This window comes from Peromyscus maniculatus, chromosome 3 (assembly GCF_049852395.1).
Source record: "Peromyscus maniculatus bairdii isolate BWxNUB_F1_BW_parent chromosome 3, HU_Pman_BW_mat_3.1, whole genome shotgun sequence".
NCBI classification, from domain to species: domain Eukaryota; kingdom Metazoa; phylum Chordata; class Mammalia; order Rodentia; family Cricetidae; genus Peromyscus; species Peromyscus maniculatus.
The window spans coordinates 93,208,037-93,235,745 of record NC_134854.1 but is presented as its reverse complement, the minus strand read 5'-3'; the positions used below and the strand labels follow the sequence as shown (position 1 = coordinate 93,235,745).

Genomic DNA, 27,709 nt, shown 5'->3' with positions numbered 1-27,709 from the left:
ACCTCCAAAATCTTTCCTTTATTATAGTGTGGTTATTGCTTTTCCCCTTCCAAAGGAAAATCACTAGAACAGAGCCACTGACACAAAACAACATTCAGAAGTTAAAATACTTTATTATTATAAACATTTTCAGAATATAAACTGATTTTGTGTGAAGACTCTGAAACTTTTAAAACTATATGTAAGATAAGATTATTATAATGTATTTCACTTTCCAACCCAGAAAATACTGCAAGTTAGATCTACAAAAGGATATCTAAATTGTTTCATAGAGAAAGCCAGTGAGCATAAAAATATGTGACTCAAAACTAAAACAAACCCAACCAAGAAACAGATTCCACAAAGTCTGTTAATCCTCCAATTTTAAATAAATGATCTCCCAAGGGAAAATAATTCCACTACCACAGCAATTTGGTGAATCAAAGCAGAGTCACTCTTTTCTTAAAGGGAAATTCTATCATATGTAAGAAAAATTAATAAAGCTTTTAGAAAATAGGAAAGTAATCTCCATGTTGGAAAGCAAGCATACTAAATTCCTCATGTTCACTTTGTTAGAAGTTGAAACTTCTGTCCACATAGGAAAGTGACATGAACATGAATGCATAGAACCAAGCTCCTCAGATGTTATTTCAGTTGAGCCTCAGGAGAACTGACTTAGGAGCTTCAAAATCCAAGGATAGACTGGTCCCAAAGCATCTCCTCCTCTGTCCTTTCTTCGCCTTGCTCCTTTTTCTCCTTTCTACGCTTACGGTCCTCTTTCTTAGAGGATACATCTCGGCCTTTTCTCTCTTTTCGGTTCTTAAGCTTTTCTGTACCGTCCTGTACAGATTCTGTTTCTGCCTTTGTTTTCTTTCTTTGGATGTTCCTGTGTTTGTTTAAATCCATTTCCTCTGAACTCCTTTTCCTCTCGTGTTTGGGCCGCTCTTCCTCCTTTTCTCTGCTCTCCTCTAGATGTCTTTTCCTCTTCTGGTGCATTTGTCTATGACTGGCTTGAGGGTCAATGGTACTGTGCCCTGAGCTGAGGTGCTTGTGAACTACAGATTCTACACTATATGAGCCACAGTTGTATTCTTGCTGACTAAGGTTGAAGGGGACTGGTTTTTCTGAGAAGCCGTCTCTGGTAAATTGACAGTAGCTCAGAGAGTCTAATCTCAGCTTTCCATGAGCTGGTAACCACTGGGGCAAGCGGTCTTCTGTCTGTGAACTACTGCATGATCTTGGGTAGGTATGGTTGGTTCCAGATGGGAGTCTTTGATCAAACATGCTATACCTGGGCCTGGAATCAAACTCTTCTCTGTACCCACAGTTTTCCAAATAGTCCCCTCTCATCCTTCTGAAACACGTCTTTGGCTCTAAGCCTCTGGCTTTCTGTACTTTAATATAATCTTCAAGTTCATCTTGAAAAGAGTCATATGACTTGTTTGAATGCTTCATTAGGTTGACCAAAAGGGATTCTCTATAGAAAAGATGGGAGAAAAAAAAAAAAAACCTTACTAGATTATTTTGTTCTGAAAGCTTCATTGTTCTTAGAAAGGTTAAAATAACAAAAGGAAGACCAAATTAAAACCTACTTTAGCAAGTGCTAAATAATTTGGTACTATATATCAAAGAGTAGTATCAAAATGGTCAAATATCTCACAAACCATTCACAAATAACTTCACTATTCTTCTACATTGGGAGAAAAAGTATAAAAAGGGAGTTGACACATGGGATATTTTCATACAGCTGAAAATGTAAGGCAACAGGGATGTGTGAGTCACATGTCTGTGGCAGTGGCCTGATCTCAATGTTAGATAATTTCTAAGGCTGTGATGACTCAGTTTCCTGTATTATTGTTTTCTAAGACAAGTAACAGAACCACAATAAAGTAATTTAATCTTTAAAATCCTGTTTACTCAAATAAATGTATATACTTACCTGACTACAGTACTCTAAGGCTTACTAATAAAAGAATGTGATGTTTGTAAAGTGATTTAGGAATGCTGGAGATGATAAAATCAGCTACAAGATGAAAACTACTCTTAGGGATAGGGTGTGAGGGAGGATGAAGGAACAGAATAGAGTTCTGCGGCATCTGTATAGCACTTAGATTCCCCTCTATTACTTCTGACTGGTATAAAGGCATTCTAGAATGCCTTTTGGTTTGTTCTCTCCAAGAACAGTAAGTATGAGGTAGAAACAGAGGAGGAAAGTGGAGATGGACACAATAGGGACAGAACTCATGTAGAAACATTTCAGAATTAACTCACACATTACAGAATTTTTATTTGATTTTTTTTTTCTTGCTAGGAGGAACAGCAACTATTCCTGATTCTCTTTCTTTCCCCCACATCAAAATACATTTCCAGGGATTTATTTTCTCTATAAAATGAGGAGGCAGCAGCAAAACCCTATGTACAATTGAATATTTCTTCCCTTTAAAAAGTACAGTCCAACAAAGCACTCCAGAGTCACAAATGAGCAGTGCTTATTCTGAAAACAGGAAAATGGTCTAACTGAAACCTATTTTGGTGAATTAGAAAAATTAGGTGCCATTTGAAATTGAAAAACATAAAAGCTCTGACTAGGATAGCAACAATAAACATGATGAAACAAAGGCATACTATGTTGATACTTCAGAAGAGCATTATATAAATGGTCAATAAACACAGGAAAAGATGTTGCAGATCATTAGATATAAAATAAGTGTGAATTCAAACCACAGTGAAGGATTGCTTCACATTCACTGGAATGACTGAAAGACTGACAGTGCTTGGTGAGGAACAACTGCAACCCTCACCTCTCAGGCAGGAATGGTAAAGGAGATAATCACTTGGAAAACAGTTCAGCAGCTACTTAACCAAGTTACATACACACCTATGTAATGACCTAGTCAAACCACTCAGAGGCATTTACCCCAAAGAGAAGGATATGTCTATACAAGACTTAAATATGAGTGTTCATAGTGGTTTTATTTTTAATAGCCCCAGAAAGGGAAAAAACAAAAACCACCTAAATGTAAACCAATAGGTAAAGCAACTGATGGTCTAACTACCTAATGGGAAAAACACCAGTGATAAAAGTAGAAACAGTCCCAGCATCCACCCACTGACAACTGGACAAAGCAGAAGAACCTTGGAGAGACACTATTCCAAGTAAAACAAGCCAGTCCCTAAAGATTTCAGATGGCATATATGTGAGTGAAATCTTACCGTTATCAGGCTGAGAACTTGATGGTGAAATGTGATCATATTCAACCATTAACTGCTTCAGTATTTCAGCATGAATGCTCCACAAAGTGAAGACTACAACAATCAGGGAGCTAAATCTTGGAGTAGAGAATTCATCTACTTTTTCTAATATTCAACTCTCATTCACCTGAAACCAAGCACAATTTTGTCACATAGATTAACGTTCATATCCAGGCAACCAACACAGATCAACAAAATACATCTTTATTGTTTTGCCATAAGTCTGAAACTTTTTTTTAAACATTTATTTTGTGTGTGTGCGCGCACAGAGGTGTATACACGTATAGAGGTCAGAAGACAACTTGCATAAACCAGTTCTCCTTCCACCATGTTGGTTCTAGGAATCAAACTCAGGCTATCAGGCTCCAGAGGCAAGATTCTTTGCCCACTGAGCCATCTTGCCAACTACTAAAAACTTAGCTTTTGTTTATTTGCTTCATTTTTGAGACAGGGCCTCTCTACATGGCCCTGTTTGTCCTGGAACTTACTATGTAGACCAAGCTGGCCTGAAACTCATAAAGATCCACCTGTCTCTGCTTCCCAAGTGCTGGGATTAAAGGTGTGTACCATCTTGCCCAGTGAGCATTTTTTTTAAGCCCTGAAAAAAACATTTTGATTAAGAAGGTATTGTATCTAGTATCATCCTTCTTGTCCTCCATTCTGGTTTCTCTAGATTTCCTTAGTCCTGCAGGAGCTCCTCCTTCTAGTAACCTTAATCCCCTAGGGACCTCTTGGTGCTGACCCAGTATCTACCTAATTCTTTTCTACCACCTACCCATTTCAGCTATTCCTTCCAGTGCATCTCCATTCCTTTATGACACTCACTGACTTATAGACTCACTCTTTACTAGGGAGCTAGTGGCCACACTAGGCTGGATTCTCAGGTCAGAGCACTGCTCTGAGCATTCCTCTCATCAGAGAAGCTTCTTGCAGTAGATGAGAATCACCACAGAGAAGTACAACTAGACAATGTGTGGAAAGTGACACTTTGGAGAACTCAGTCCAAAACAGGATGTCTTCATTAAACTCCCATCTTTAAGGTTCAGGGATCAATGGGGAAGAGAAGCCAGAAAGACTGTAAGAGTCAGGGGTGAAGGAAGACTCCAGGGAAACTCCTTCTAGACAACAGCAGGTCTGATGCACATAGCAATGCAGACTGTGGTAGCATGCACAAGATCTGCACAGGTTAAAGGAAGATGGTATCTCAGCCCTGAAAAGGGAAAGTGGACACAAAGTTCCACCCCTAACCAAGAAGCTAAATGTAACTGATACCTGCTGGGAAGGGGAAAATTAGTCTTCCTAATGGAGTGTCACTAGGTGTATCAACCACACTCCAGAGCAGGTCCCATGCCCAGGAGTACTTGGCCAACACACACACAAAAAAAGCCCATGTTTTTGTTTTGGCATTTTTTTTTGTCACACTTCTTTGTTTTGTTCTCATTCTCTTCTCTCTCTTCTCTCTCTCTCTCTCTCTCTCTCTCTCTCTCTCTCTCTCTCTCTCTCTCTCTCTCTCTCTCTCTCACACACACACACACACACACACACATGCTGTGGATATCACTCTATATAAATAAAACACTGATGGCCAGTGACCAGGCAGGAAGTAGGTTGCCAGGCAGGAAGTAGGTGGGACAAGGAGAGAGGAGAATGCTGGGAAGCGGAAGGCTGAGGGGAGAGACACTGTAGCCACCGCCAGGACAAGCAGCATGTGAAGACACTGGTAAGCCACCGGCCACGTGGCAAGGTATAGATTTATAAAAATGGGTTAATTTAAGATAAAAGAACAGTTAGCAAGTAGCCTGCCACGGCCATACAGTTTATAATAAGTGATATAAGCGTCTGAGTGATTATTTTATAAGTGGATTGTGGGACTGCGGGGCTTGGGGAACCTGGAGAGAAGCCCTCCAGCAACACACACACACACACACACACACACACACACACACACACACACACACACACACACACACACAACACATGAAGTTGGGTGGGTAGGAAGGTAGGGAAGATTTGGGAGAGGTTGAGGGAGGCGAAGAAGATGGTCAAACATAGTGTACAAAAAGGTTTAAATGCATTATCATAATGGTGAGATGCTTCAGTGGGTAATGGTGCTTGCCACCAAGCCTAAGGATCTGAGTTTGATAACTCATATGGTAGGAGAGAACTGATTCTGGCTGAGTTCAATTCTAACTTACACATATTCACACCACGGCTTGCATGGCCCCCCACATTATGATGTTTGCTCAGTGGGTATGTTTGTCACATAACTACAAAGACCCAAGAGTTCAAATCCCAAGAATGCATGTAAAGGCAGGTACACTAGCATGTGCCTATAATCTATTAATCCAAAAATTTATTACTATATTCAGAGTTTTAACCTGGTCAGAATGCTATCTAGCATTAAGAAAACAATAATAAATGCTATCAAGGACTTTGGGGGAGGTATGCATTGCTGGTAGGAATATAAGCTTGACCAGACACTATGGAAATGTGTATGAAGCTCTTAAAACAAAAAACACAAAAAGACTAGGAACTCCTGTATTTCCCAGCTTTCCCACTTCTGGGTATCAACCTCCATGACTCAAGCCAACATATTTACTACAGCACTATCCACAATAGCCAGGTTACAGAATCAAGTTATCCATCAACAGATAGACGGATAAAGAAAATGTGGTATATACTGCACAACAGAATTTTATGCAGCCATAAAAAAGAATGAAATGCTGTTTGCTAAAAAAATGGATGCAAACTAGAGATCATCATATCAAGTGAAATAAGCCAGGCTCCTGGGCAGATATGGTCTCTCTTATTTGTTGATCCTAGATTGGACATATAAAGGCACACACAAAAATATTTTTTAAAAACATGTATTTTCTGGCCATTATTAGGCAGAATACAGCCATGTGAATAACTTCAGGTTAAAAAAAAAAAGCTCAAGTGCTATATGGGGGGGGGGGGCTATAAGCCCTCTTGCTGCTGGAATGATGCCACAGTTAAGACTTTAGTCATCACAGAATATGAAGAAGTAGGCCAGTGACTCAGAGCAAAAACAAAGATGCTCGGGTCTTCTCTAATCACATGATGAAGATGTCCTAACAGTCTTGTATTGTCTACTTCCAAACTCTTATGCAAGAATATCTAAGAGAAAATGTCTCTGAATGAGCTTAAAACTGTTCACATAGTAATAACTAAAATGATGGTACAGGGAAAACCAAGAAATTAACATTTAAGAGTAAGATCATAAATTATTTTTCTTGAATCTATATTTATCTAAGTTGGCTATTACTTTACAATCTAATTTACAAGTTAATTTAAAAATTTCAATACTGGGGCTTGAGAGATGGCTCAGTGGTCAAGAGCACTGACTACTCTTACAGAGGCCCTGAGTTCAATTCCCAGCAACCACATGGTGGCTCACAACCACCTGTAATGAGATCTGGTGCCCTCTTCTGGCCTTCAAGGACACATGCAGACAGAACACTGTATACCTAATAAATAAAAATAAATCTTTAAAAAAAAAAAAAAGAAAAAAAAATTCAACACTGCACAAAGAATCAATAAAAGTTAAAAAAATTTCAACTCAACTCAAATGTCAAAAACAACACTTTGATTACCTGATACTTTTCTAGAAAATTAGAATAAACATAGTTGGATGCCAGCTTTTACTTAATTAGCAAACAAGGCATTTTGCAGGTTTAAGAAACAGAGAGTCAAAGTGACTTGCCCAACAATTAATGGCAAAATTGAGACCTGACTCCAAGGCCCCTAAACCCAAAGCTAAGAAATAACTATAATCCTTTAATCTTTAAATTAAAAAAACTTTAATCTCAACCACATATGAACTACGATGTAGTTTCAGACAGATAACCAATGGAAAGAACCAGATAAGGTGGTTGGCAAGCTGGCTCAGTAAAGGGCACTTAGGGCCAAACCCAGTCACCTATGTCTGATCCCTGGGAACAAGAAGAAAGGTGAAAACTGACTCCAAGTTGTCCCCCCAGCTCTCCTCAGTGCTGTGGCAGGTATACACCTACATGTAAAATAAATATTTATGTGTATGTGGCAACCACTTAGATGAGGTCTTTAAAAACAGCACAACTGACTTTTATGTTTCATTAAAATAAATGTACCTAGTACTTTTGCATCTAAAATACCAAGCTAGAGAGATGAAGTTTATTCAGGTCTCTGAACATTAAGAGACCAGAGTAGGAAAAGATTATTATACACAGATAGTAGTGCTTAATGGCTATCCCCTGCCCGCCGCTGCCAGGACACCATTATACATACAAGATACAGAATGGAAGCCACACCATCTAAGGGAAAACACTGGACAGGGACTCAGACTTCATGTACAGCCGTGGTTCTCAAACTTCATAATGCTTTGAACCTTTATACAGTTGCTCATTGTTGTGGTGACCCCCAACCATAAAATTATTTTCGTTGCTACTTCTTAACTGTAATTTAGTTACTGTTGTGAATCATAATGTAAATTTATCTGTTTTCTAATGGTCCTAGGTGACCTCTGTGAAAAAAAGAGGGGGGGGTCTTGACCCACAGGTTGAGATCCACTAATGTACAGGCATATTCCCATCTGTGACTAGAGAGTCACAACTCATCTGGGTCAGTATCTTCATCTATGACCTACTGGCAAGCCCACTAAACAGTTCACAGCTCTCTTTCCATGATGTGAAGCCTCTACTTAAAAGGCTATCAAAGTAGTATCACCTTTACTGTAGTGGAAGCCACTGATGAGGTGGCTACAGCAGAAGAGGTGTGACGGGGTGAGCTTTAGAGTTAGAAGGATCCGAGTTTGAGTTTAAACTCTAATTATCCAAATATGTCAGCACATTACTTCTTTTCTGAGTCAGTGTCTTTATCCATCTAAAGGACAATAACATCTACCACATAGGGTTCTTAAAAGAATTAAGTAAAATGGCACGGATGAGGTTTATCTGCTACGTTTTTGTTATTGTTTGAGACAGGGTTTCTCTGTATAACAGTCCTGGCTATCTTGGAACTCACTTTGTAGACCAGGTTGACCTTGAACTCACTGAGATCTGCCTGTCTCTGCCTCTTAAGTGCAGGAATTAAAGTCATGCGCCACCACGCACTGCCTGTTTTATCTACTTTTAAAAGCTTCCAAGAGATACAGTCTCTTTATTTTCAACCTATCTCATAATGAAAAATCTTTGATCATTCAAACAGCAACACCACTCCACAGATCTTTTATAAAAACCTGTCTGAATTCATTCCTGGTATCTACAGAGAAAATAGGCTGTTGTGTTTTCAATCTTCAGTTGACAATATCATTTCATATACTATCTCAAATTTAAATTTCCCAACTGCTTACAAGGTTATAGTAATAGCTTTTTGCTCATGAGAATGTCAATTTTAACATGAAAATGTTATGCAAGCCTAATATTTAATATGGTAATTTTCTTTCAAACTTAAAAAATAAATTACACTTGTTTATTGTGTGTGTTGGGTGTACATGCCAGAGCAGGTGTGTGGAAATCAGGGTATATAACTAGCTGGTGTCAGTTCTTTCTCCTTCTACCAGGTGGCTTCCAGGGATTGAACTCAGGCCCTCAGACTTGGAGGTGCAAATCTTTATCCACTGAGCCATCTCTCAGGCCTCCTTGCCTCAGTCTCATGAGTACTCGTAATTATAGATGTGTACTATCCCACCTGGATGTAACATTTTCCTGTGGTCCAGAAAACATCACTCTAAATGAGAAGGTACCTGGAAACCAATGATTAGGCTCTATGGAAGTGGGCTGGGGCACAATATTGAAATATGGACTAAGATACTGAACCTGGGCACTTTTTGGTAGCAAACAATCTGAAGAAATGAAGTAAATTTATTAGCCACTGATTCTAACTTCAGTGAGCCCTCCACATATCCCTGTGTTCCAAATTCTTGGATTTAATCAACTACTGATTTAAAAAGAACATGTTCATAGAGAGTGAGAGAACTTATTTTCCCTGTCATCATTCCCTAAACAATATAGTTTAACAACTATTTACCTAACATTTACACTGTAATGGGTCACTGGACATTTCAAGTAATCTAGAGATGACTCAAGTGTATAGGAAAATGTATAAAGGCTATGTACAACTACACTAATTAAGACTTGAACATTTGTATATTTTATTACAAGAGGTAGGGAGTCTGGAATCAATTTCCTGCCGATAATTAAATTTGACTGTATACCATTAATGTTCTACAAAAATCACAGGGAGGAACCACAAACCCTCTTCACCTGTGGTGGGCAACCTTCTCCTACAGTTGGTAAAAATGTGACCATATTAATTTCATCAAAAATGCAAGGCCATACAAATTCCTCAGGCTAGTCATGTTGTATATTAACTTTTAGGACTTGAGCTAACTTTTCCTTCTTCATAGTAAATCTTGCCTCATTTTATTTACATGGTCTACTGTTCAATCTCAAGTACCTAACTATTGAAATTTGTTTTACACATGCTTACCAGTTTATGAGCAGGACTTTGCTACAGTTTGACAAAGCCCATATTGGAAACTATGCCCAGTACAAGTTAGGTGAGGCCTAATGGGAAGTATTTAGGTCATGGGGTCATCAACTTAAGATTGGATTAATGCCAGTTATAAGAACTTGAAGCTGCAAGTTTAATTTTTCTCCACATGAAGACTCTTGCCTTCCTTCATTAAGATGGCTTTCACCAGAGGCTGGCATCTTAAAATAGGAATCACCAGACTCTAGAACTGAGAAATCTTTTTAAATAAAATAGTGTGGTATTTGGTTATATCAACATGAAACAACTAAAGACAAATGCCAATTATTTAACACCAAAACTGTACTTTATATGCAGGTATTCATTTCTGTTGTTTGAGATGTAGTCTCATCATTTAGCTATTGATAACGTGGAACTATTTAGGACAGGCTATCCTCAAACTTCAGAACTTCCTGTCTTTGCCTCCTGAGTGCTAGGATTATGGTTATATGCTAAAATGCTGCCTTTTATGTAGTTATTTAAATTGGAAAAGTGGTGTTATGAAGAAATGTCCATGGTATAGTAAAAGAAAATGTATATACTTCCAATTTTAATATCAACAACCCAATATATACAAGCAAAAAAAAAAAAAAACCCCATTTAAGGGAGGAATTACTGTAGCTGTGTCATGATTCATTCACTTCCTTCCCCAGGGATGGGGGGTGATGGTAGAAGGTAGGTAGCACCTAGATCTGAGCAAAGCCCTGAACGGTATTTGCTCGGAGGAAACTCATCTTTAAAATTCCCTTTTAAGATATTCTTGGCCAGCTGGGCGGTGGTGGTGCATGCCTTTAATCCCAGCACTCGGGAGGCAGAGCTAGGTGGATCTCTGGGAGTTTGAGGCCAGCCTGATCCAGGACAGGCACCAAAACACAGAGAAACCCTATCTCAAAACAAAACAAAACAACAAAAAAAACCTTGGCCAAGGATTACTAAAAGTAAACATGGCCCATCTCTAGGAGATATAGAACCCCAAAGAATGCCATAAAAGCTATATAACTCCCTAAGGCACATGGATATATTCACAACCTGTGTGAAATGACCCAGTGCATCTCACTTAGAAACTATCCATTACTTTGGGCCAGAGATAAAAGTTTGAAATATCTTTCACTTCCTAGATACCACTTTATTTCATTTGGGTTTCTAAATGAACTTATCTTTGAAATAATTACTCATTCTTGATACTGTCTAATACTGCTGACTCATGGAAGCTGATTTGGTTCAATCTTTTTTTTTTTGAAATGTATACGTCCTTTATTATCAATTTGCTTTTGCAACCTTGGAAGGAGCTTCCCACCCCCCAATCTTCACTCAACCTTGACAGATTTTAATTAATTAAGCTTTGTTGAGTTGGAACTGAGCCATGACATAGGTGCCAGGAACTGAATCCAAGTCCTCTATGAGTAGCCAGTACTCTTAACCTCTGAGCCATTACAACAAACTCTTTTGCCTTTAAAGAGTTGTATCTTGCTGGGCTGTGGTGGCACACACCTTTAATCCCAGCACTTGGGAGGTAGAGCCAGGTCTAACTCTGTGAGTTCTAAAGAGCGAGATCCAAGACAGGCACCAAAACTACACAGAGAAACCCTGTCTCGAAAACAAACACACAAACAAAACAATACAACAAAAAAGGTTGTATCTAGTGCCTAGCTAAGTGTGAATGTAAATTGGTGAAGGCACTTGCCACTAAGCCTGATGATCTGAATTCTATCCACATCCACATCATGGAAACAGAGATTTGGTTGAATCTTGTTAGCTATATTTTATTGAAAATAACTAGATATAAAGCAAAGGACAATCAGACTGCAACCCATAGATCCAGGGAGGCTACATAGCAGGGGGGACCCTAGGATGGCAGTGGCTTATAATAAGTTTTGGTTTTGCCCAGTCACTGGGCAAGCTTTAGTGAAACATTTCACTATTAGGATAAAGAATTTGTACTGTATCAAGCTGATGAAAGAAAATGCTGGCCATACTTTTAGGAGGGGAGGCTAAAATCTTTTTAGAGTATGGATTAGCCTATAGAAAAATGTCTGTCATAACTCAAACAGTGAAGGGGAAGATGAATAGGAATCTCACTTACACAACTTAAGTAAAACATAGCTCTCGGAACAGATGAAGATAGGTCTCTTCTGTATCCCAGAATCTAATCAAATTTATATGTATAATTCAGCTATCATTTGGCTTAAAAGGGCTTATTGGGAAATGTTATCATTTTTACTATTTTCTACAGGGAAAATATTTTACTGTTTAAAATAACCCTGGACTTTGGAATTATAACCTGTTTTTAAGTTCAAGCTATCTATGTATTATTTCTCCTGCAGTTGCACATAAAATGTTTTTATATTTAAAAAAAAAGGACAAATAAAAAAATTTTTTGAGGGGGTACTTGTTAGGGAAGCTCCAGTGGGGTTCCAAGGGGGAATAAGAGGATGGATAGGATCAAAACATGTTGCATATATGTATGAAGTTCTACAGGAATAAATAAAAATTCTATTAAAAACAAACAAAAAACTCCACCCCCCCAAAAAAAAACTGGAAAAGCATACCTTGAATGCGGTTTGTTACATATATCTGTACTATAGTTTTAACTTTTGCAAAAATGAAAAACTCTGTACTTATGCTGGTTATCTTTAAACTAAGCCTGACTTCGGCACCAGTATGTAGGTTTGAAAGGCTTGCTTTAAAATGTGTGCTCAAAGAACTGTTAAGTCAGAAACATTTTAGAAAGAACTTGAATATACTGTCTTGCAATTATTTTGAATTGTTTAAAAATATGTAGTTTAGCTACATTTGACTGTAAAGTCAGTAAGGCCAAAAGGTTTCCACAACTTCCCTTGATTCCAAATTAGTGCACACAAACTGACTGTAATGATACTGACTCTTCTTGGGACAGGATCTCACTGTGTTCAAGTCAGCCCCAAACTCCTGGACTCATGTGATCCTATTAGTCAGCTTCCTGCTTAAAAAAGGTTTTACTGGTCCTATTTTGAAAGTGAGAATGGAACTGTAATGACTGAAGCAGAATAATTCTTTTGTAACTTCTGGAGGTGTCCTAACATGGCCTTAAACACAGACCCGCACATACACATTAAGTTCCAAGCATCACCTTTTTTTTGTCTACCAGCATAACTGGAAAGTAGTTTGTTTTAATAACTATTCAAATAATTTCTTTTTCTAAGACAGGGTCTCACAGTGCAGCCCAGGCCAGCCTTAGACTCCTGAGCCTCCTGCCTCAGTCTTTGAACTGTGTAACATGCCCAGTCCAATTTTTTAGGGGGTGGGAGTAGGTGGGAGGCAGTCTATGTAGATCAAACTGGCCTAAAACTCAAGAGATCTGTTTGCCTCTGCCTCTTTCGTGTTGGGACCACACCTGGCTCTAGCCTACCTTTTGTAACTATCAAAAATAAAATATATTGAGTTCTGAACCAGGAACGGTGGTGTACGCCTATAATCCCAACACTTGCAAGATGAGATGATTGGCAAGGAATTCCAAAGGCCTGTAAAAGTGACTAGGTAACTTTTTAAACAGTTGTATCTTTGATCTTAACTCAAGATTTTTGGATGCCATCAAATGGCCATTAAGAGTACAAACTTCCATGTTCTATGATTACTGTCCCAGCACACAGCCACACCATGGAAGGAATACAACCAATAGGCTGCTAAAATCAGCCCCAAACTGTGTATCTAATCTACACAGGCCTTCAGAGTTTGGTTAGTGTAGGGTTCCTCAACCTTGACAATACTGTTGTTCTATGTTGTGTATGTGGGGGTTGTCTAGTGTATTTTAGAGTGTTTGTGGCATCTCTGTCCTATACCAAATAGATTACCTATAGCATTTGCTGACCATATTTTTCTGTCCAGTGGCAACAAGCAACAATGTCTCTAGACCTTGCCAAATGGAGGATGGGAGCTTGGGACAGACATATCGTTGGTTGAGAACCACTGGGCTAGTCCAATTACCTCACTCAGTAAATGACATAACCCCAAACCAAAAAGTACAGGACTTTCTCAGGGTCATATACTTGTAGAGAAACTAGCAATAAAACCTATTCTTGGTGAAGACTCCTATCTCACTAGTCTCATTTTTACCACCTGTAAGTAGTACAGAGGTTATTGCTAAATGAATTATCACTTGGTCTTTCACACATATTAGAATCATTGAAAGGAAAGTAGATGTGGAAACTGGCAGAAAAGCTGGTCTTTTTTTCCCATGAAGAGCTGATTCTAAATCATCCTGTGATCTGACCTTAAACTGAAGTGTTGACACCTATAAGCTGTCCAGACATACTTGGTGATAGGCAGGAAGTTTTAAAGGCAAAAAAGAAAAAAAAAAAAAATCAGATTAAAAAAAAAAAAAACCTGTCAGGATATTCTAGGCTGACTGAATATATTTATTTTATTGTAATAAGTTTCCAGTGACACCTGTACTGAATGGAAGTGTTCATAAAAAAGTTTTAAGGATAATACTGTTTTACTTCTGTGCCACTTCTCTAAAATGAACTGTGTAAAAAAAGGAAATAAAACAGATAGGAAGAAAGTTACTTTCAGTGTTATGTTTACAGATATTCTAGAAAAATGGAATCTAAATTATCCTGCAATATTCCGGCTTCTATTATCTTTCATGCTGAAGACAAGGAACACTATAAGGCAACACAGCAAGTACTAAAGATGTTTTTCTGTTTCTGGGTGTTTTACTGAAATCTTCTGCAGTAGGGATCGGGTGCCACGATATAAAATTATCTCCAAAACTGCTCTAAAGAGCTATTTCACAGGTCCAGGCTGTCTGCAGGTGTCAGTACCCACAAGAACCCCTATTTCTACTGGGATAGTCGCCAGCTTTTTGTACTTTGGTAAATGTGTTGGTGAGACTAGACTATCAAAACTCTCCAAACCTCCATCCTTATAAAGTGACTTAACCATAGTTTAACACGGTCCCTAGCAGCCTACAAGTGCCCAGCCCCACATTTAGGAAAAACTCTGGCTGTCAAGTTTACTGTTTATTTCAGCCCTCACCTGATGATGGGTCTCTGGACTCGTGTGTTTGTGATGCTCAGGGCCTCAGGGGTTCTACCCATAGTAGAGACCACTCTAAGTTATTTACTTTAAAAGGCTTACAATCCTACCCCCCCACCCCATTTCTTTCCCCCCCGAGGTAGTGTCTCACTATGTAGTTCTGGCTGGCCAGGAACTCTCTTTAGACCAGGGCGGCCTTTGCCTCTCCAGTGCCGGGGATTAAAGGCCCGCAGCACCACACCCAGCAAAGGCTCTTTCCTGTCATTTTAACCCTAGTTCCCACACCTCGGCAGTGTCTTCCATCGACCACAAAATCAGCTCTTGGAAATGTATTAGGATAGCAGAGGCGCCTTCCCGGACTGTGGGGCAGGACGGGCGCCCGACTCCCCGAATTCCCAGACGGCAGCAGGAGCAGGGACTGACCCTTTGCCACTTTGCCACCTCTCCTTCCTTACACGCTCTCCTTTTTCGCCAAGGCCCCCCGGAGTCACCCCGGAGCAACGGAGAACACGGCTCAGCTCGGCCACCGGCGGCCGGTGGGGGGGGGGGTCTGGGTTCAAATCCTGTCTCTCACCGCTCTCACGTTGGTCAGGGCCCTCTACCACTCGAGCCGCTAACGTCAAGGTACGTTTGTGCTTTTTTTTTTTTTTTTTTAACGTGTCTTCCGGGGTCTCCAGAGGCCGAGACCAGTGTCGGGGGGCGAGCGAGCCCCTCCACCTCCCCTCTCCTCTCCCCCTGAGCAAACGTTCATCAGCCCGGGCGCTCGCTCGCACGCTCTCCTGGCCCCGAACTCGCTCAGGGGGCCTGCCGGGAAGCCGCCTCTCCACACGCCACTGCCCCACAGCGAGGCGGCCCTCTCCGGGGCTCGCTTCACCGACGGGGCTGTCCTCACGGACCCCCACGTCCCTCGGCCGGGCCGGGCTGTCCTCCCGGCCACCCCCGGGCCCTCGGCTTCCTCCGCCAGGCGGGGGGCTGTCCCGGGGCCGAGGGGTGCTGAGGAGGGAGAGAGAGGCGCTCCGAGGGCCGCGCCCGCCCGGGCCGTCCGCCATTCCGCAGGCGGAGCGTCCGTCCGTCCGTGCGGCCGTCCCGCCGTCCCGGGGCCGCGGGAGTGGAGGGCTGGAGCTCGGGCCGCCCCCGCCGCCGGGCGGGAACTCACCTTCTCCGAGGCAGGGGCGGGCGTCTACAACTACCGTCCCCCTCCCCGCCAACAACGCCGGCCGGCCGGGCGGGGCAGAGGCTGCGGTGGAGGTGGCGGAGAGGCAGGGACGCCGCTGCCGCCGCCGCCGCCGCCTCCGCCGCAGAGCAGGCGGGGTGGGGTGGGGGTGGGGGGAGGAGACCTAACTTCCTGAGGGGAAGTCGCCGCCACCACCCGCGGCTGACTGGACGGCGCCAGCGCCATGGCGGCGGGGCGCGCCGGCGCGCGTGCGCAGCAGCGGGGGTGGGGTGGGGTGGCCCGGGCCGGCCGGCCGCTCCCTGGCCCCGCCCTCCATGTTGGCTCCGCCCCTTCCCGCCATTTGGGACTCAACCGGCTCTGGTTCCTGAGAGCTTTTGTGTTTGTGTGTGTGTGTGTGTGTGTGTGCAGGTGAGTGTGTGTGTGTGTGCAGGTGAGTGTGTGTGTGGTGTGTGTGTCCTTCCTTCTGGTCACAGCTCCCCCCGGAGAGCCAGAGTGAGTCTGGAAGTGTAGGTGTCTAAAAAATGCACACCTGCTTTTTCTCTTTCTTGTTGTTATGCTTTTTTTTTGTTTTGTTTTGTTTTGTTTTGTTTTTCGAGACAGGGTTTCTCTGTGTAGCTTTGTGCCTTTCCTGGAACTCACTCTGTAGCCCAGGCTGGACTCGAACTCACAGAGATCCGCCTGCCTCTGCCTCCCGGGTGCTGGGATTAAAGACGTGCGCCACCACTGCCCGGCCTTGTTATGTTCTTAATAGTAAAGTGAGTGAGGCACAGTCCCTGCTCATGGTACCTTGCCAGTATAGTTCACAAATTTCCTCTTTCCCTGTCAGGTTATTTATGCCTGTAGGAGCATGGTACTCTTCAACGCACACACGGTATGATTATATCCAGCCTCCCCGCCCCTGGATCACGGCATTTCTATGCACTTACTTTCCTAAAATACGTGCTCCTATCATGTAAATACAACATCTCACACAAACACTGCCTAAGTATGTTTAGTTTTCTTTACGTTTTAACTATTTTGTGTGGAATGGAGTGAGGGTGGGGCTCCTTGTACCAGATGCACCCCAGAGGTCGAACTCAGGTCCTGGGGCTTGGCACCAATCTCCTTTACACAGAGAACCATGTGTGGGATAGGGTCTCACTTGGGCCCATGCGGGTCCCAAACTAGTGACTAAAGGGTTAATCATCTAACAGCCTCAGGTGGACTGAGAAGCTCAGCGTTGACTCAGGAAGCTTCTGATAAAGCAGCTTCTGATGAGGCAGCTTCTGATAAGGCGATCCCCGTGTACCACTTCCTGACTTCAGGGGAACTGACCTGCGGATGGAATCTCCCATCCCCCAAACTCCCAACTTCCTGTGGTACAAGACCCCAACACCCCCCCCCCCCCCCCCCACACACACTTGCTCCACTTGCATAGTCTCACTTCCCTGAGAGACTGCAAGCCCCTCTGATTACAGATCCGTTCTGTTTCTGGAGATGTCTGTCTTCCCTTCATTTCCAAATTCTTATCTAACAGTAACAACCCTCTGCTCTCAGCCTTGCAAGTGCCGGAATTACAAGGGTGAGCCAGAAAGCTTCTCTGGAGTTTTGTTTTTCTTAAGACTGAAGACTGTGTTTCACTCACAGGCTGGCCTGGAAAACAGGGTCCTTCTGCCTCAGACTCCCAAGGGCTGGAATTACAAGCACCTTTACCCACTGAGCCATCTCGAAGGCCCTGAATCCTGTTAACACTACACTGTTGCGTAACTCAACATGCTGCATTTGCTTCCTTCTCCAGAAACTGCCTCTCCCCTACTTCCTAATGAACTCTGGAAGAAGTATCACCTAGCCTGCACACAGGCAAGCAATCTATTACTGAATCCACGATACTTTCATAAGACAGGCACGGGGGACTTTCGAGTGTGCTGTAATTAGACAGAATATAACGGGCTATTTATGCGAGTGCTTGATGTACATATATGAACTTTTCTCTCTTCTTTCCACCCTTTAAAATATTTACTTTATTTTTTAAATACTCTTTATTATATAAAACAAATAAACAGAAACATGATGGTCTTAAGATTTGTTTTTAATCATTTGTGTGTGTGTGGGGGGGGGGTATGTGCACGTGTGTGGGTATCCAAGGAGGTTAGAGGCATCAGATCCCCTGGAGTCACCACGGGTTCTAAGTGGTCTGATGTGGATGTTGGGGACCTAACAGGCACACCGCAAAAGCTCTTAACCTCTGAGCCGTCTTTCCAGCCCCTCACTTTTATTTTTTCTCCCTTTATAATTAACACTCCTTTATTCAGTTTCTGAACTTTCCTTCTGTGTCTCTCACGTTGCTTATGGAATGAAGAATGAATGAATGAATGAACGAATGAGCCTGTGAGTACTCAGATTCCCAACAATGGGTGCTTCCTGGCCGGTTTACTACTGTCAGGCATTCTGGGCATGCTATTGTCAGACTCAGCAGGGGCAGGCAAACATTTCCTGTAAGAGGTAGGCAGTGAGCACTTTGGGCTCGGCTGGCCCTGTGTTTTCCATGCCACTGTGCCATGAACACAACTGTAGGAGATAGGAAAACAAGTGACCTTTGTTTCTGATACAGTTATGTTCACAGTAACTGAAATTTGAATTTTACCTAGTTTTTTTTTTTTTTTGGCCAGAAAATTCATTTGATTTCCGCCTCCCCATCCCTTCCCATCCATTAAAGAGAGTAAAACTATTTTTAGTTCACAGTGTAAAGGGCCCCAGAACACGTTTGTTTTAATCGAACTTTGGCACCAAGCAGAGCGGAAGTTGAAGTGTTGTCCTCTTTCACTAGAGACAATGTAAACGCGTGCAGCTCCCTGGATTTGCCACTAGATGGTAATCTTTGCGAACGCCTAGCTCAGCCAGCGGGGTCGCTGGCAGAGGGGACACATGGTAGGTTTTCCAGGGTGTGGTAGCATCCCTGTATTTGTACAGGTACACGGAAAACTTATCACAAACCATATTGGTAATTTCCCCCTTTACTTCTGACTTTCATACCTGTTCATACATTTTCCCTAAATTGTGACATACACAATCGAGGAAACGCAATCCGCGTCCTGAGGCGTCTGAGGTGACCAGTTTAAAGGTTTGGGACAACAATGTGTATACATAGGGGTCAGCTAAAGCTTTAGGTGCTACAAGAGGCGTCTGGAAACAGATCCTACGCAAAATTCAGGTGAGCGAGACGAACTCCTTCGTACCTCCAGAGGCTGTTTACCCAGGAGTCCTGGCAATTCTGGCAACTTGGGAGGTTAATGCCAGAAATCACAAGTTTGAAGCCAGCTTGAACGATACGTATCCCGAGACGCTTGCAAAACAGCAGCCGTAGCAGCAGTGGCGGCTATCTGAAGCGGCTATGCCTGGGCTTTGTGACGATCTCCCCCTCTCTCCAAAACAGTCCCTTGTCACCTCCACACTATCTTCGTCTGCTTTTGAGGAGATAGTCCAAGCTGGCACCTCTCCCCCACCTGCCCGGGAGTAGTGCCAGTGCCCACTGTCGCACTGACGCCGGCCAGAGATATTACAAGTCCTTGGAAGCAAAGGACAACCTTAGACAATGGGGAACCTCTGCTCACCTACAAAACACAGAGGCATATTTCAGGTAGGTGAAAACATTATTTAGGGTCACCTGAGTCTAGAATTCTGCTCTTTGATATTTATTTTTACCAATTTAATATTGCATTTGTGTGTCTGTATGTAGATATGTGCACATAAGTCTAGGAGCTCTCTGAAGCCAGAGGTGTAGGATTTCCCAGGAACTGGAGTTAGAGTTGGCTGGGAGCCTCTGAACATAGGTGCTGGGAACCTAATTAGGGTCCTCTGTCAGAGCGATATAGCACTCTTAACCTCTGAGCCAGCTCTCTTGCCTCCAGAACTCTGCATGTTCACAGGGAAGGTTTTTAAACACTTTAATATATATGGATTTTTTAAATGAATGCATCTTCTTATTAACTAAAGAAACATTAGATTTCTTTTAGTTAGCACCTCTAAGCGATGCTAACTGTATCATAAAGTCATGTTATAGACATGAATTCCCCAAGCAAGATTTGTGTACCTGGAAGCAACCTGCATTTTTAGCTTTCACTAATGTAATGAATACATTTGGAAGTGCAAAGATCTGGCCACTTTCTGCCTTCTAATGTAATTCTTCTTCCCAAACATATGAAAATGAGCCCATTTACATACATTCATCTGTAACACACATATATTAACTTATTGTAAGTTAATTTTCATTGTCTTCTCTATTGGGGTAAACTAATAGTTTGTTTTTAATGTGAGCTAATAAATGACATTCTTTCTGAATTTCATTTCGGATTTGTTTGTTTTGGTTTAGTTTTTCCAGACAGGGTTTGTCTGTGTAACAGTCATGGCTGTCCTGAAACTGGCTCTGTAGTCCAGGCTGCTCTCAAACTCACTGAAATCCACCTGCCTTTGCCTCCCAAGTACTGGGATTAAAGGCGTGTGCTACCACTGCCCAGCTGTTTGTTTTAGTTTGAGATAGGGTCTCACTGGATAATCCTGGCTGGCCTGGAGTTCTCTATGAGAAATGATTAATTATATTTACTGTAATAAGAGACAAATGTAATATTTTATGTTAGATTCCTATTGATGGGGTAACTAACTATTATAAACTTAGTGACTTAGAACAATGTGAGTTTATAACCATTTACACTTATGGCGAGCAGAGGCAGAAATGGGGTCCCCTTGACAGTAGGGCTGAATTCCTTCTGGAAGCTCTGGAGTGGGGATCTCTTTCTTTGCCTATTCCAATTTCCACACGTCTCCTGTATATCCTGGCTCATACCCACCCCATCTCTGAAATCATCAGGCACTTTGCAGTGACTCTGGCCCTCTTTCCTCCATGGTCATCTCCTCTGCTCCTGCTTTCTTCCAACGAGGATCACTATGATTACATTGGTCCCACCAGGATAATCTCCCTGAAAGATCCTAATTTAGTCACATTTGAAAAGTTCCTCCTGGCATGTGTCACAGTCCGTTTGCTGATCCCCCACCTGAATATCACAGATCTGTTTATAAAGAGCATGCTTTTCGACTTGTGATTCTGGAGGCTGGGAAAGTCCATGATCAGGTGGCTGAATGTGGAGAAGTCCTCTTGTGGGTAGGACTTTCTGCAGAGGTCCAAGGTGGAGCAGGACTTTGCAGTGTGGGACAGAGCATTCCCACTCATATCATCTTTCCTCTGACAAAGCCACAGTACTGTCAGATTAAGGTCCTCCCTGTGGCCTCATTTAACTTTTATTACTTTCCACAGAACTTTCAAATACTACAACTGGATTATGTTTACATCCTCTCTATACCTCATGAGTCTATTTCAACATGAATTTTGGTGGACTCTGTAGATAGCATTTGTAAGGTGGCATGTATAGTTCTGGGGATTTGAACTTGGACATCTTCTAAGGGCCGTCTGTCTTCCACCACATCACTCTACTGTGATAAGATGAATAGCCACAGACAAAGCTAAAGTTCAGAGTTTTTGTCTTTCATCTCTGTCTCAGGTCGGGTAGATGTCTTCCTCGACCATGGCTTAGGCCGAACATGTCCCAGGACAGCATCTAGAGCAGGTTTGAGGCCTTGCCAGACTGAGCGCTGTCCTCAGAGCAGTTGTTGAAAAGACTGTGAGTTACAGAGCAATGTTGATACAGGACACTTATTGGAAGCTAGATGGGTTGAAAAAACTCCTTCATAGTTTCGTTTTCACCCTCTTGGCATCAGTGATATTTAGTTTTTTTTTTTTTTATTGTCTTTCTTATACCTCTTCTCCTCTTATTCTTTGAGAGAAGGTCATCCTATTTAGCCTGTGACCTCACACTCACAGTCCACCTGCCCTAGCCCCTACAGTGGCTGGTGTAGTGGTCTGAATGAGAATGGCTCCCATAGGCTCATGTTGGATGCTTGGTCACAGTTGATGGACTGTTTGGGAAGTATTAGGAGGTGTGGCCTTGTTGGAGGAGGTGTGTCATTGGGAGTCAGCTTTTGAGGTGCTTCTGCCTCCATCTTGCAGATAAGATGCAAACTCTCAGCTACTGCTCTAGCACCATGCCTGCCTGCCTGCCTGCCTGCTACAATACTTCCTGCCATATGGTCATGGACTAACTGTTTGGAACTGGAAGCAAGCCCCAAATGAAATGCTTTCTTTTTTTAAGTTGCCTTGGTCATGGTGTCTCTTCACAGCAACAGAACAGCAACTGAGATAGCTGGAATTGCGGGTGGATATCACCACACTCAACCTCAATGCTTCCCTTTTCAGGCACTAGTTTAAAATGCTTTGAATTGTTTTGCTTTTTGGGATATATCTGAAATCAATGAGATTCTCTAGCTCCTGCGTTCCAAGAATCAGGACATGCTGGATGACAAGGGGGTTGGATGTGTTTCCAAGGCTCAAAGGAGTTTTGAGACACACAACTTGGCTGAAGATACATTGGAACTTCTTAGCTGGAGATACATTGGAACTTCTGGGTCATCCTGATTACTGGGGGAGGACATGACAGAATAAAAATAAAGCAAAGTGGCCCCCACTGAACGGGTGCTTTCAAATGCCAAGAGCTGTGCTATCCTTGCACATGTCACCCCATGTGATGCTCACCACAACCCAGTGAGGCGGAGATTGCCACCACAGGTTCCATTTTCAGGTGGTAGTAGCAGGCTCAGCGCACATGAGCTACTGCATTTGCCAAAATCTAGGGCAGAGGGTGCTCTGTAAACCAGGGTGTCATGGTTTGTTTGCATTGCTATACAGAATGTCAGAGACCGTACAATTTATAATGAGCAGACATTTGTTGACTCATGATTCTGGATGCCGATGAGAAACCTTCTTGCTGCATCACAGAAGGGCAGAAGATCCCCTGTGGACAGAAGATGTGGTGGGAGAGGCCAGACTCATTCTTTTTTTGCAGGAATCCATTCCCTTGATAAGGGGATTAATTGATTTATGAGAGCAGAGCTCTAATGAACCAATCATCCTTGAAGATGCTGCCTCTCCAGAGTGCAGCACTGATTATTCTTTTGTCTGGAACTCAGGACAAGTCTCACTCAGTACCTGTGGCTCCTCCCAGTGCTCCTCCCCTCGCCCCTCCCAGGGCTGGGCTTCTGCTTCCCTTCCCCCAGCCTGGTCCCTACCCTTGTCTCTTGGCCTCTTGGCCTCTTGGCCTGGGCCACCTCTCAGTCCGGAGCTCCTCTCTTCCTCTCTCTCCCCTTGTCTCTTCTCATGGTCTGGTTCAGTCTGCTGGCCATGCTCAGCCTGGACTCTTCCCTCTGCCTGCTTTCTCCCTTATGTCTACAATAACAATCCTCTCCATACTTCAGGAGTAGTCATGTCCTCCTCATTTTATTTCTTTTCTTATAATGCAATTATGTTTTCCGACACTTGAACTTTGAGGGTTAGACTCAAATCGTAGCAATTGAGAATCTAAACACATCCAGGAACTAAAAATACTACACAGAAGTCAAGCCATAGCGCAGAATCTGCAAGGGCCTTTCTCCTCAACCTCAGTGAGATCTGAGGCCAAGGAGTGGCGTTAAATTCACAGGGAGTTTTAGAATTATCCCTATAATGTCTTTCCTCCTGGATGGGAGGAAGGGCAGAGAACGTTGATATTCTCCTGACAGCAGACATCTGCCCTAGGGGAGTTGGATGGAAAGACAGGGATGGGTGCTGTTCGTTTCAAAGCCTGCCGTCTCTGTATCCAGCTCTCTGCACCATCAGTGACGTTCTAAGAACGGGCACCCCTGACCTCCAATGCTATGTGAGACCCAGGAGACATTGGAGAGAAGGATGCCCCTTGAATCTTAAGAGTTCTGGTATGTATATGCATATGCCAAAGGCCCAGTTTTGTTTCTGCTATTTATTTCTTGCCATGGGGGGAGACTGGGAGGGGATGGGGCAAGGGGCCCATCTCACTTGAGAAAGTCTGGGTCTGACAGCTGAAGGGTCCCAGAGCAGCCAACGTACCTCGCCTCTTCTCTCTGTCCATTCCAGTTGTCTGCTTTTGATTGACAGAGGCATCTGGGGGCTAAAAATATCCTACTGACCAAGTGCTCCTGATTTCAACTCAAGCTGAACATGACTGCAGTCCAGAACATGGCACATGCAGGGAGTATTTTCAAACAGGTTTTCAAAACCCATCAGGCTCCGTGTCAGGACCACACGAGCCTGTGGTCGTTTCCTGTCTTGGCGTCTTTTCTGGGTGGTGAATGAGACCTTCGTCAGGTCGCTGTTCGTTTACCTTTTCCCTCCAGCAACAGTGGTGGAGGGGGAGGGGAGGGCCTCGCTCCCGAGAGGAGTGGGGAGGGGAGGTGGCCTGTCCATTTATAGACCTGCTCTCTGGGACGACGGAGGTGCTAAATAGCACCAAGGACAAGAGGCCCGGCTCCGTGCGAGCCAGCCACCCACTGCACGGGCTGACGGAGTCGGAGATGACAAGAGGCAGCATGGAGAATGTGGAGGTCTTCACTTCGGAGGGCAAAGGCAGAGGTCTGAAGGCCACGAAGGAATTCTGGGCTGCGGACGTAGTCTTTGCCGAGCGGGCTTATTCTGCAGTGGTTTTCGACAGGTATGGATGGCATGCGGGGAGTGGCCCTCTCCACTGCTGGTTTGACTGGTGCCAAGCTCTCAGGTTCAGGCTCCCAAAGTCATCAGGGGAAGGAATCCAGTCCATGGGGTCCTAGATTTGTGATGAAAATTTTATTACATTTACTTACGGGTGTGTGTGCAGAACACACACCTGACACAGCGTGGAACACACACCTGCCGCAGTGCGTGTGGGAAGGCCAGAGGATAGTTTTCGGTGTCGTTCTCTCCTTCTACCATGTAGGCTCCAGGGATTGAACTCGGGGGAGTCCGGTTTGTTGGCAAGCACCTTCAGCTGAGCCATCTTGCTGGCCCTTCAAATTGCACTTCTTCTCCTTCTCCTTCTCCTTCTCCTTCTCCTTCTCCTTCTCCTTCTCCTTCTCCTTCTCCTCCTCCTCCTCCTCCTTTTTCTTTTTTTTTTTTTTTTGTTTTTCAAGACACGGTTTCTCCGTGTAGCTTTGCGCCTCTCCTGGAACTCACTCTGTAGCCCAGAATGGCCTCGAACTCACAGAGATCCGCCTGTCTCTGCCTCCCAAGTGCTAGGATTAATGGCGTGCACCACCACTACCTGGCCCAAATTGCACTTCCGATCGCTCTCTCTTGGTGTTTCTTTTCTGCAGGGAGTCATTGTCTCTGACTCTTTGCGGCCCCTATCAGAGTGGCAGAGCTGAGCAGGGGCCTCTTGGCACTTAATCCTAATCACAGAGAATATGCCTGAGAGGCTGTGAGGGGTGGGGGTGGGTCGTGGGGGGTGGGTGGGTGTGGTGCAGTGGGAAACATTTTCTTACCAAAAAAAAAAAAAAAAAAAAACCCAACTTACTTTTAGTTTCTTTGGAAATACAAACAAAGCTAAATAAATGTGTATAAACCCATTATAAGTCTGTATAAACCTGTTAGAATATAAAACATTTGTTGGAACTTTAAGAAATTAGCTCTAATTATTAGCAACACAAGCATCCATTTACTTCCAAATATTAGAGTCTTGTCCAATGTACTTCAGGGGTAACTTGTGCTTTACTTTAAATCAGCTTTTTCCAGAACATTCTTATGTTATTTCATACATTGATTAGCACTGAGCAAGCTGGTTAGCCACAGTTTGTTTGTTTAGTTTTTTGCTGTTTTTTTTTTTTTTTTGTTGTTGTTGTTGTTTTTCTTTCATGAAATTCTGTCAGATTAGAGCTTACTTTTTCCTTTAAACAATGTTTCTGAGTCTATCCTTGTGAGGACAATAAGTCTACAGATACTTCATTTGTTTTATTACTTTAAAAATTGCGTGTAGGTGTGCATGTGCAATTACATACATGTGGAGGTTAGAGAACAACTTTCTGGAGTCAATTCTCTCCCTCTGCTACATGGGTTCCAGGGCTTGAACTCAGGTCCTCAGCTTTGGCAGCGGGACCTTTACCTGCCAAGCCATCTCGCTGGTCTGGATACATCTTATAAATCCCCAGATATCTAGTTATTTTAACTATGTGTAGAGATTTCCATATTGATCCATGAACTATACGGGATATCCTGTAGTAATACTTCTGTAAATATTCAACCCTATAAATATATGTACAGCATTTACTCATCTATTTTCCAATCAAGACACATTTGATGAGTTCCTATTTCTCATAAAATCAAATATTCCTGCAACTAAAATGTGTTCCAGTATCCACAGCTACATGGTGTAATGATTCTTCTCTAGGCCATCTGTGTCCACAGGTACACGGTGTGATTCTTCTCTAGGCCATCGGTGTTCACAGGTACACAGTGTGATTCTTCTCTAGGCTATCGGTGCCTACAGGTACACAGTGTGATTCTTCTCTAGGCCATTGGTGTTCATAGGTACACAATGTGATTCTTCTCTAGGCCATTGGTGCCCACAGGTACACAGTGATTCTCCTCTAGGCCATCAGTGTCCACAGGTACATGGTGTGATTCTTCTCTAGGGCATCGATGTTCACAGGTACACGGTGTGACTCCTCTCTAGGCCATCGGTGTCCACAGGTACATGGTGTGACTCTTCTCTAGGCCATCGGTGTCCACAGGTACACGGTGTGACTCTTCTCTAGGGCACGTGACTAGAAGGGGCTTGCTGCTTTCACCTTTAGAAGGGTCTGTCAAAGCTATATTCCCATGTCCCTACCACCCTGTCTACATGGAGCTATCTAAATTTTAAAATAGTACTGAACCCTTATTTAAAAACAAGCGAACAACCCTCCCACAAAGTGACTCCATTAGAATGGCGGTATTTTCTGAGCCACAGTTGGAGTGACCTGTCTGGCGTTTGTGTGGCTTGAATGAAGACGCCCTCTGATGAGCTGGGCGGGTGAGTGGCTGCAGTGCCCGCTGTCTGTCATGGGGTGGGTGCTTCAGAGATAACTGGTTAGCATTTACATTCTCTTTTCCCCGACAAGGCCTTCCAAGACCTTCAGGAAAAAGGCTGTGAACCAGGGAATGTGGCTCATTGCCATCCAAGGAGTAATCAGGAGCCCAAGTGACATGAATAGCATTTCAGAGAAGTGTGTGTGTGTGTGTGTGTGTGTGTGTGTGTGTGTGTGTGTGTGTGTGTGTGTGCACTGAGTACAGGTATGAAGTCAACTAGATTCAGAGTTAAAATATAAAATCACAGCAACACACAGCAACAACCACATGCTGCTTTTGGTTTGGTCACCACCATTGTGTACCTCCAAGTCCCCAGAGCCAGTATAGCCAGATTCTGTCTCAAGACTCTCGAACTTAGTGGTGTGTTCCAATAATTTTTTTTTTTGTTTTTTTCTGAGATGGGGTCTCACCATGTAGTCCTGGCTGGCCTGGAACTCACAGAGCTCCATCGACTCTGCCTCTCCCTACTGAACTCTGGATTAAAGGTCTGCACCACCACACCTGGCTCTCAGTAGAGTTTTTATTCACTTGTCGGGCACCTCCTTCTGGCTCGCTTCATTTGTTTTACTACGAAGTGGAACTTTTACTAGAGGACTTATTTTTTCCATTTAATAACTGAAATGTCTTCTGTGTTTACCTTTGAGTCTGTGTGCATGTCATGTGTGAGTGTGAGGATGCCATGCCATGGCTGGTGTGTGGCAGTCAGTAGACAACCTCAGGTGTTGATCCCCACATTCCACCTTGTTTGAGGCAGAGTTTTTTCTTTCTTCTTCTTCTTTCTCTCT

The 27,709-nt window shown here is 43.2% G+C and overlaps 2 protein-coding genes across 6 annotated transcripts in view; one reads left to right on the top strand and one right to left on the bottom strand.

The window, feature by feature from the left end:
• Positions 1 to 93: 93 nt before the first annotated feature.
• Krcc1 (lysine rich coiled-coil 1) lies at positions 94 to 16,074 on the bottom strand. Of its 3 annotated transcripts, none has more exons than XR_013049900.1 (3): positions 15,935 to 16,074; positions 3,193 to 3,358; positions 94 to 1,456 (listed from the first exon to the last, which is right to left on the bottom strand). XR_013049900.1 is itself a non-coding variant. In XM_076566909.1 (2 exons), the coding sequence occupies exon 2, from the start codon at positions 1,432 to 1,434 to the stop codon at positions 664 to 666; it is 771 nt and encodes a 256-aa protein (XP_076423024.1). In that variant the 5' UTR covers positions 1,435 to 1,456; positions 3,193 to 3,332; the 3' UTR covers positions 94 to 663. The 3 variants fall into 3 exon arrangements, 1 of the variants encoding a protein (XP_076423024.1); XR_013049901.1 differs by lacking the exon at positions 15,935 to 16,074 and adding an exon at positions 15,064 to 15,284; XM_076566909.1 differs by lacking the exon at positions 15,935 to 16,074 and having other exon boundaries at positions 3,193 to 3,332.
• Smyd1 (SET and MYND domain containing 1) overlaps positions 15,255 to 27,709 on the top strand; it is a 68,618-nt gene continuing 56,163 nt past the window's right edge. Inside the window, exons 1-5 of one of the 3 annotated variants that reach the window (XM_076566908.1) lie at positions 15,255 to 15,402; positions 17,730 to 17,791; positions 19,365 to 19,568; positions 23,675 to 23,785; positions 23,964 to 24,537. In XM_076566908.1, coding sequence (XP_076423023.1) covers positions 24,179 to 24,537 — 359 coding nt within the window. In that variant the 5' untranslated portion in view covers positions 15,255 to 15,402; positions 17,730 to 17,791; positions 19,365 to 19,568; positions 23,675 to 23,785; positions 23,964 to 24,178. Of the gene's footprint in view, positions 15,403 to 17,729; positions 17,792 to 19,364; positions 19,569 to 23,674; positions 23,786 to 23,963; positions 24,538 to 27,709 lie in introns of those variants that run through there. The other 2 variants (XM_006991009.4, XM_006991008.4) reach the window with 2 other exon arrangements.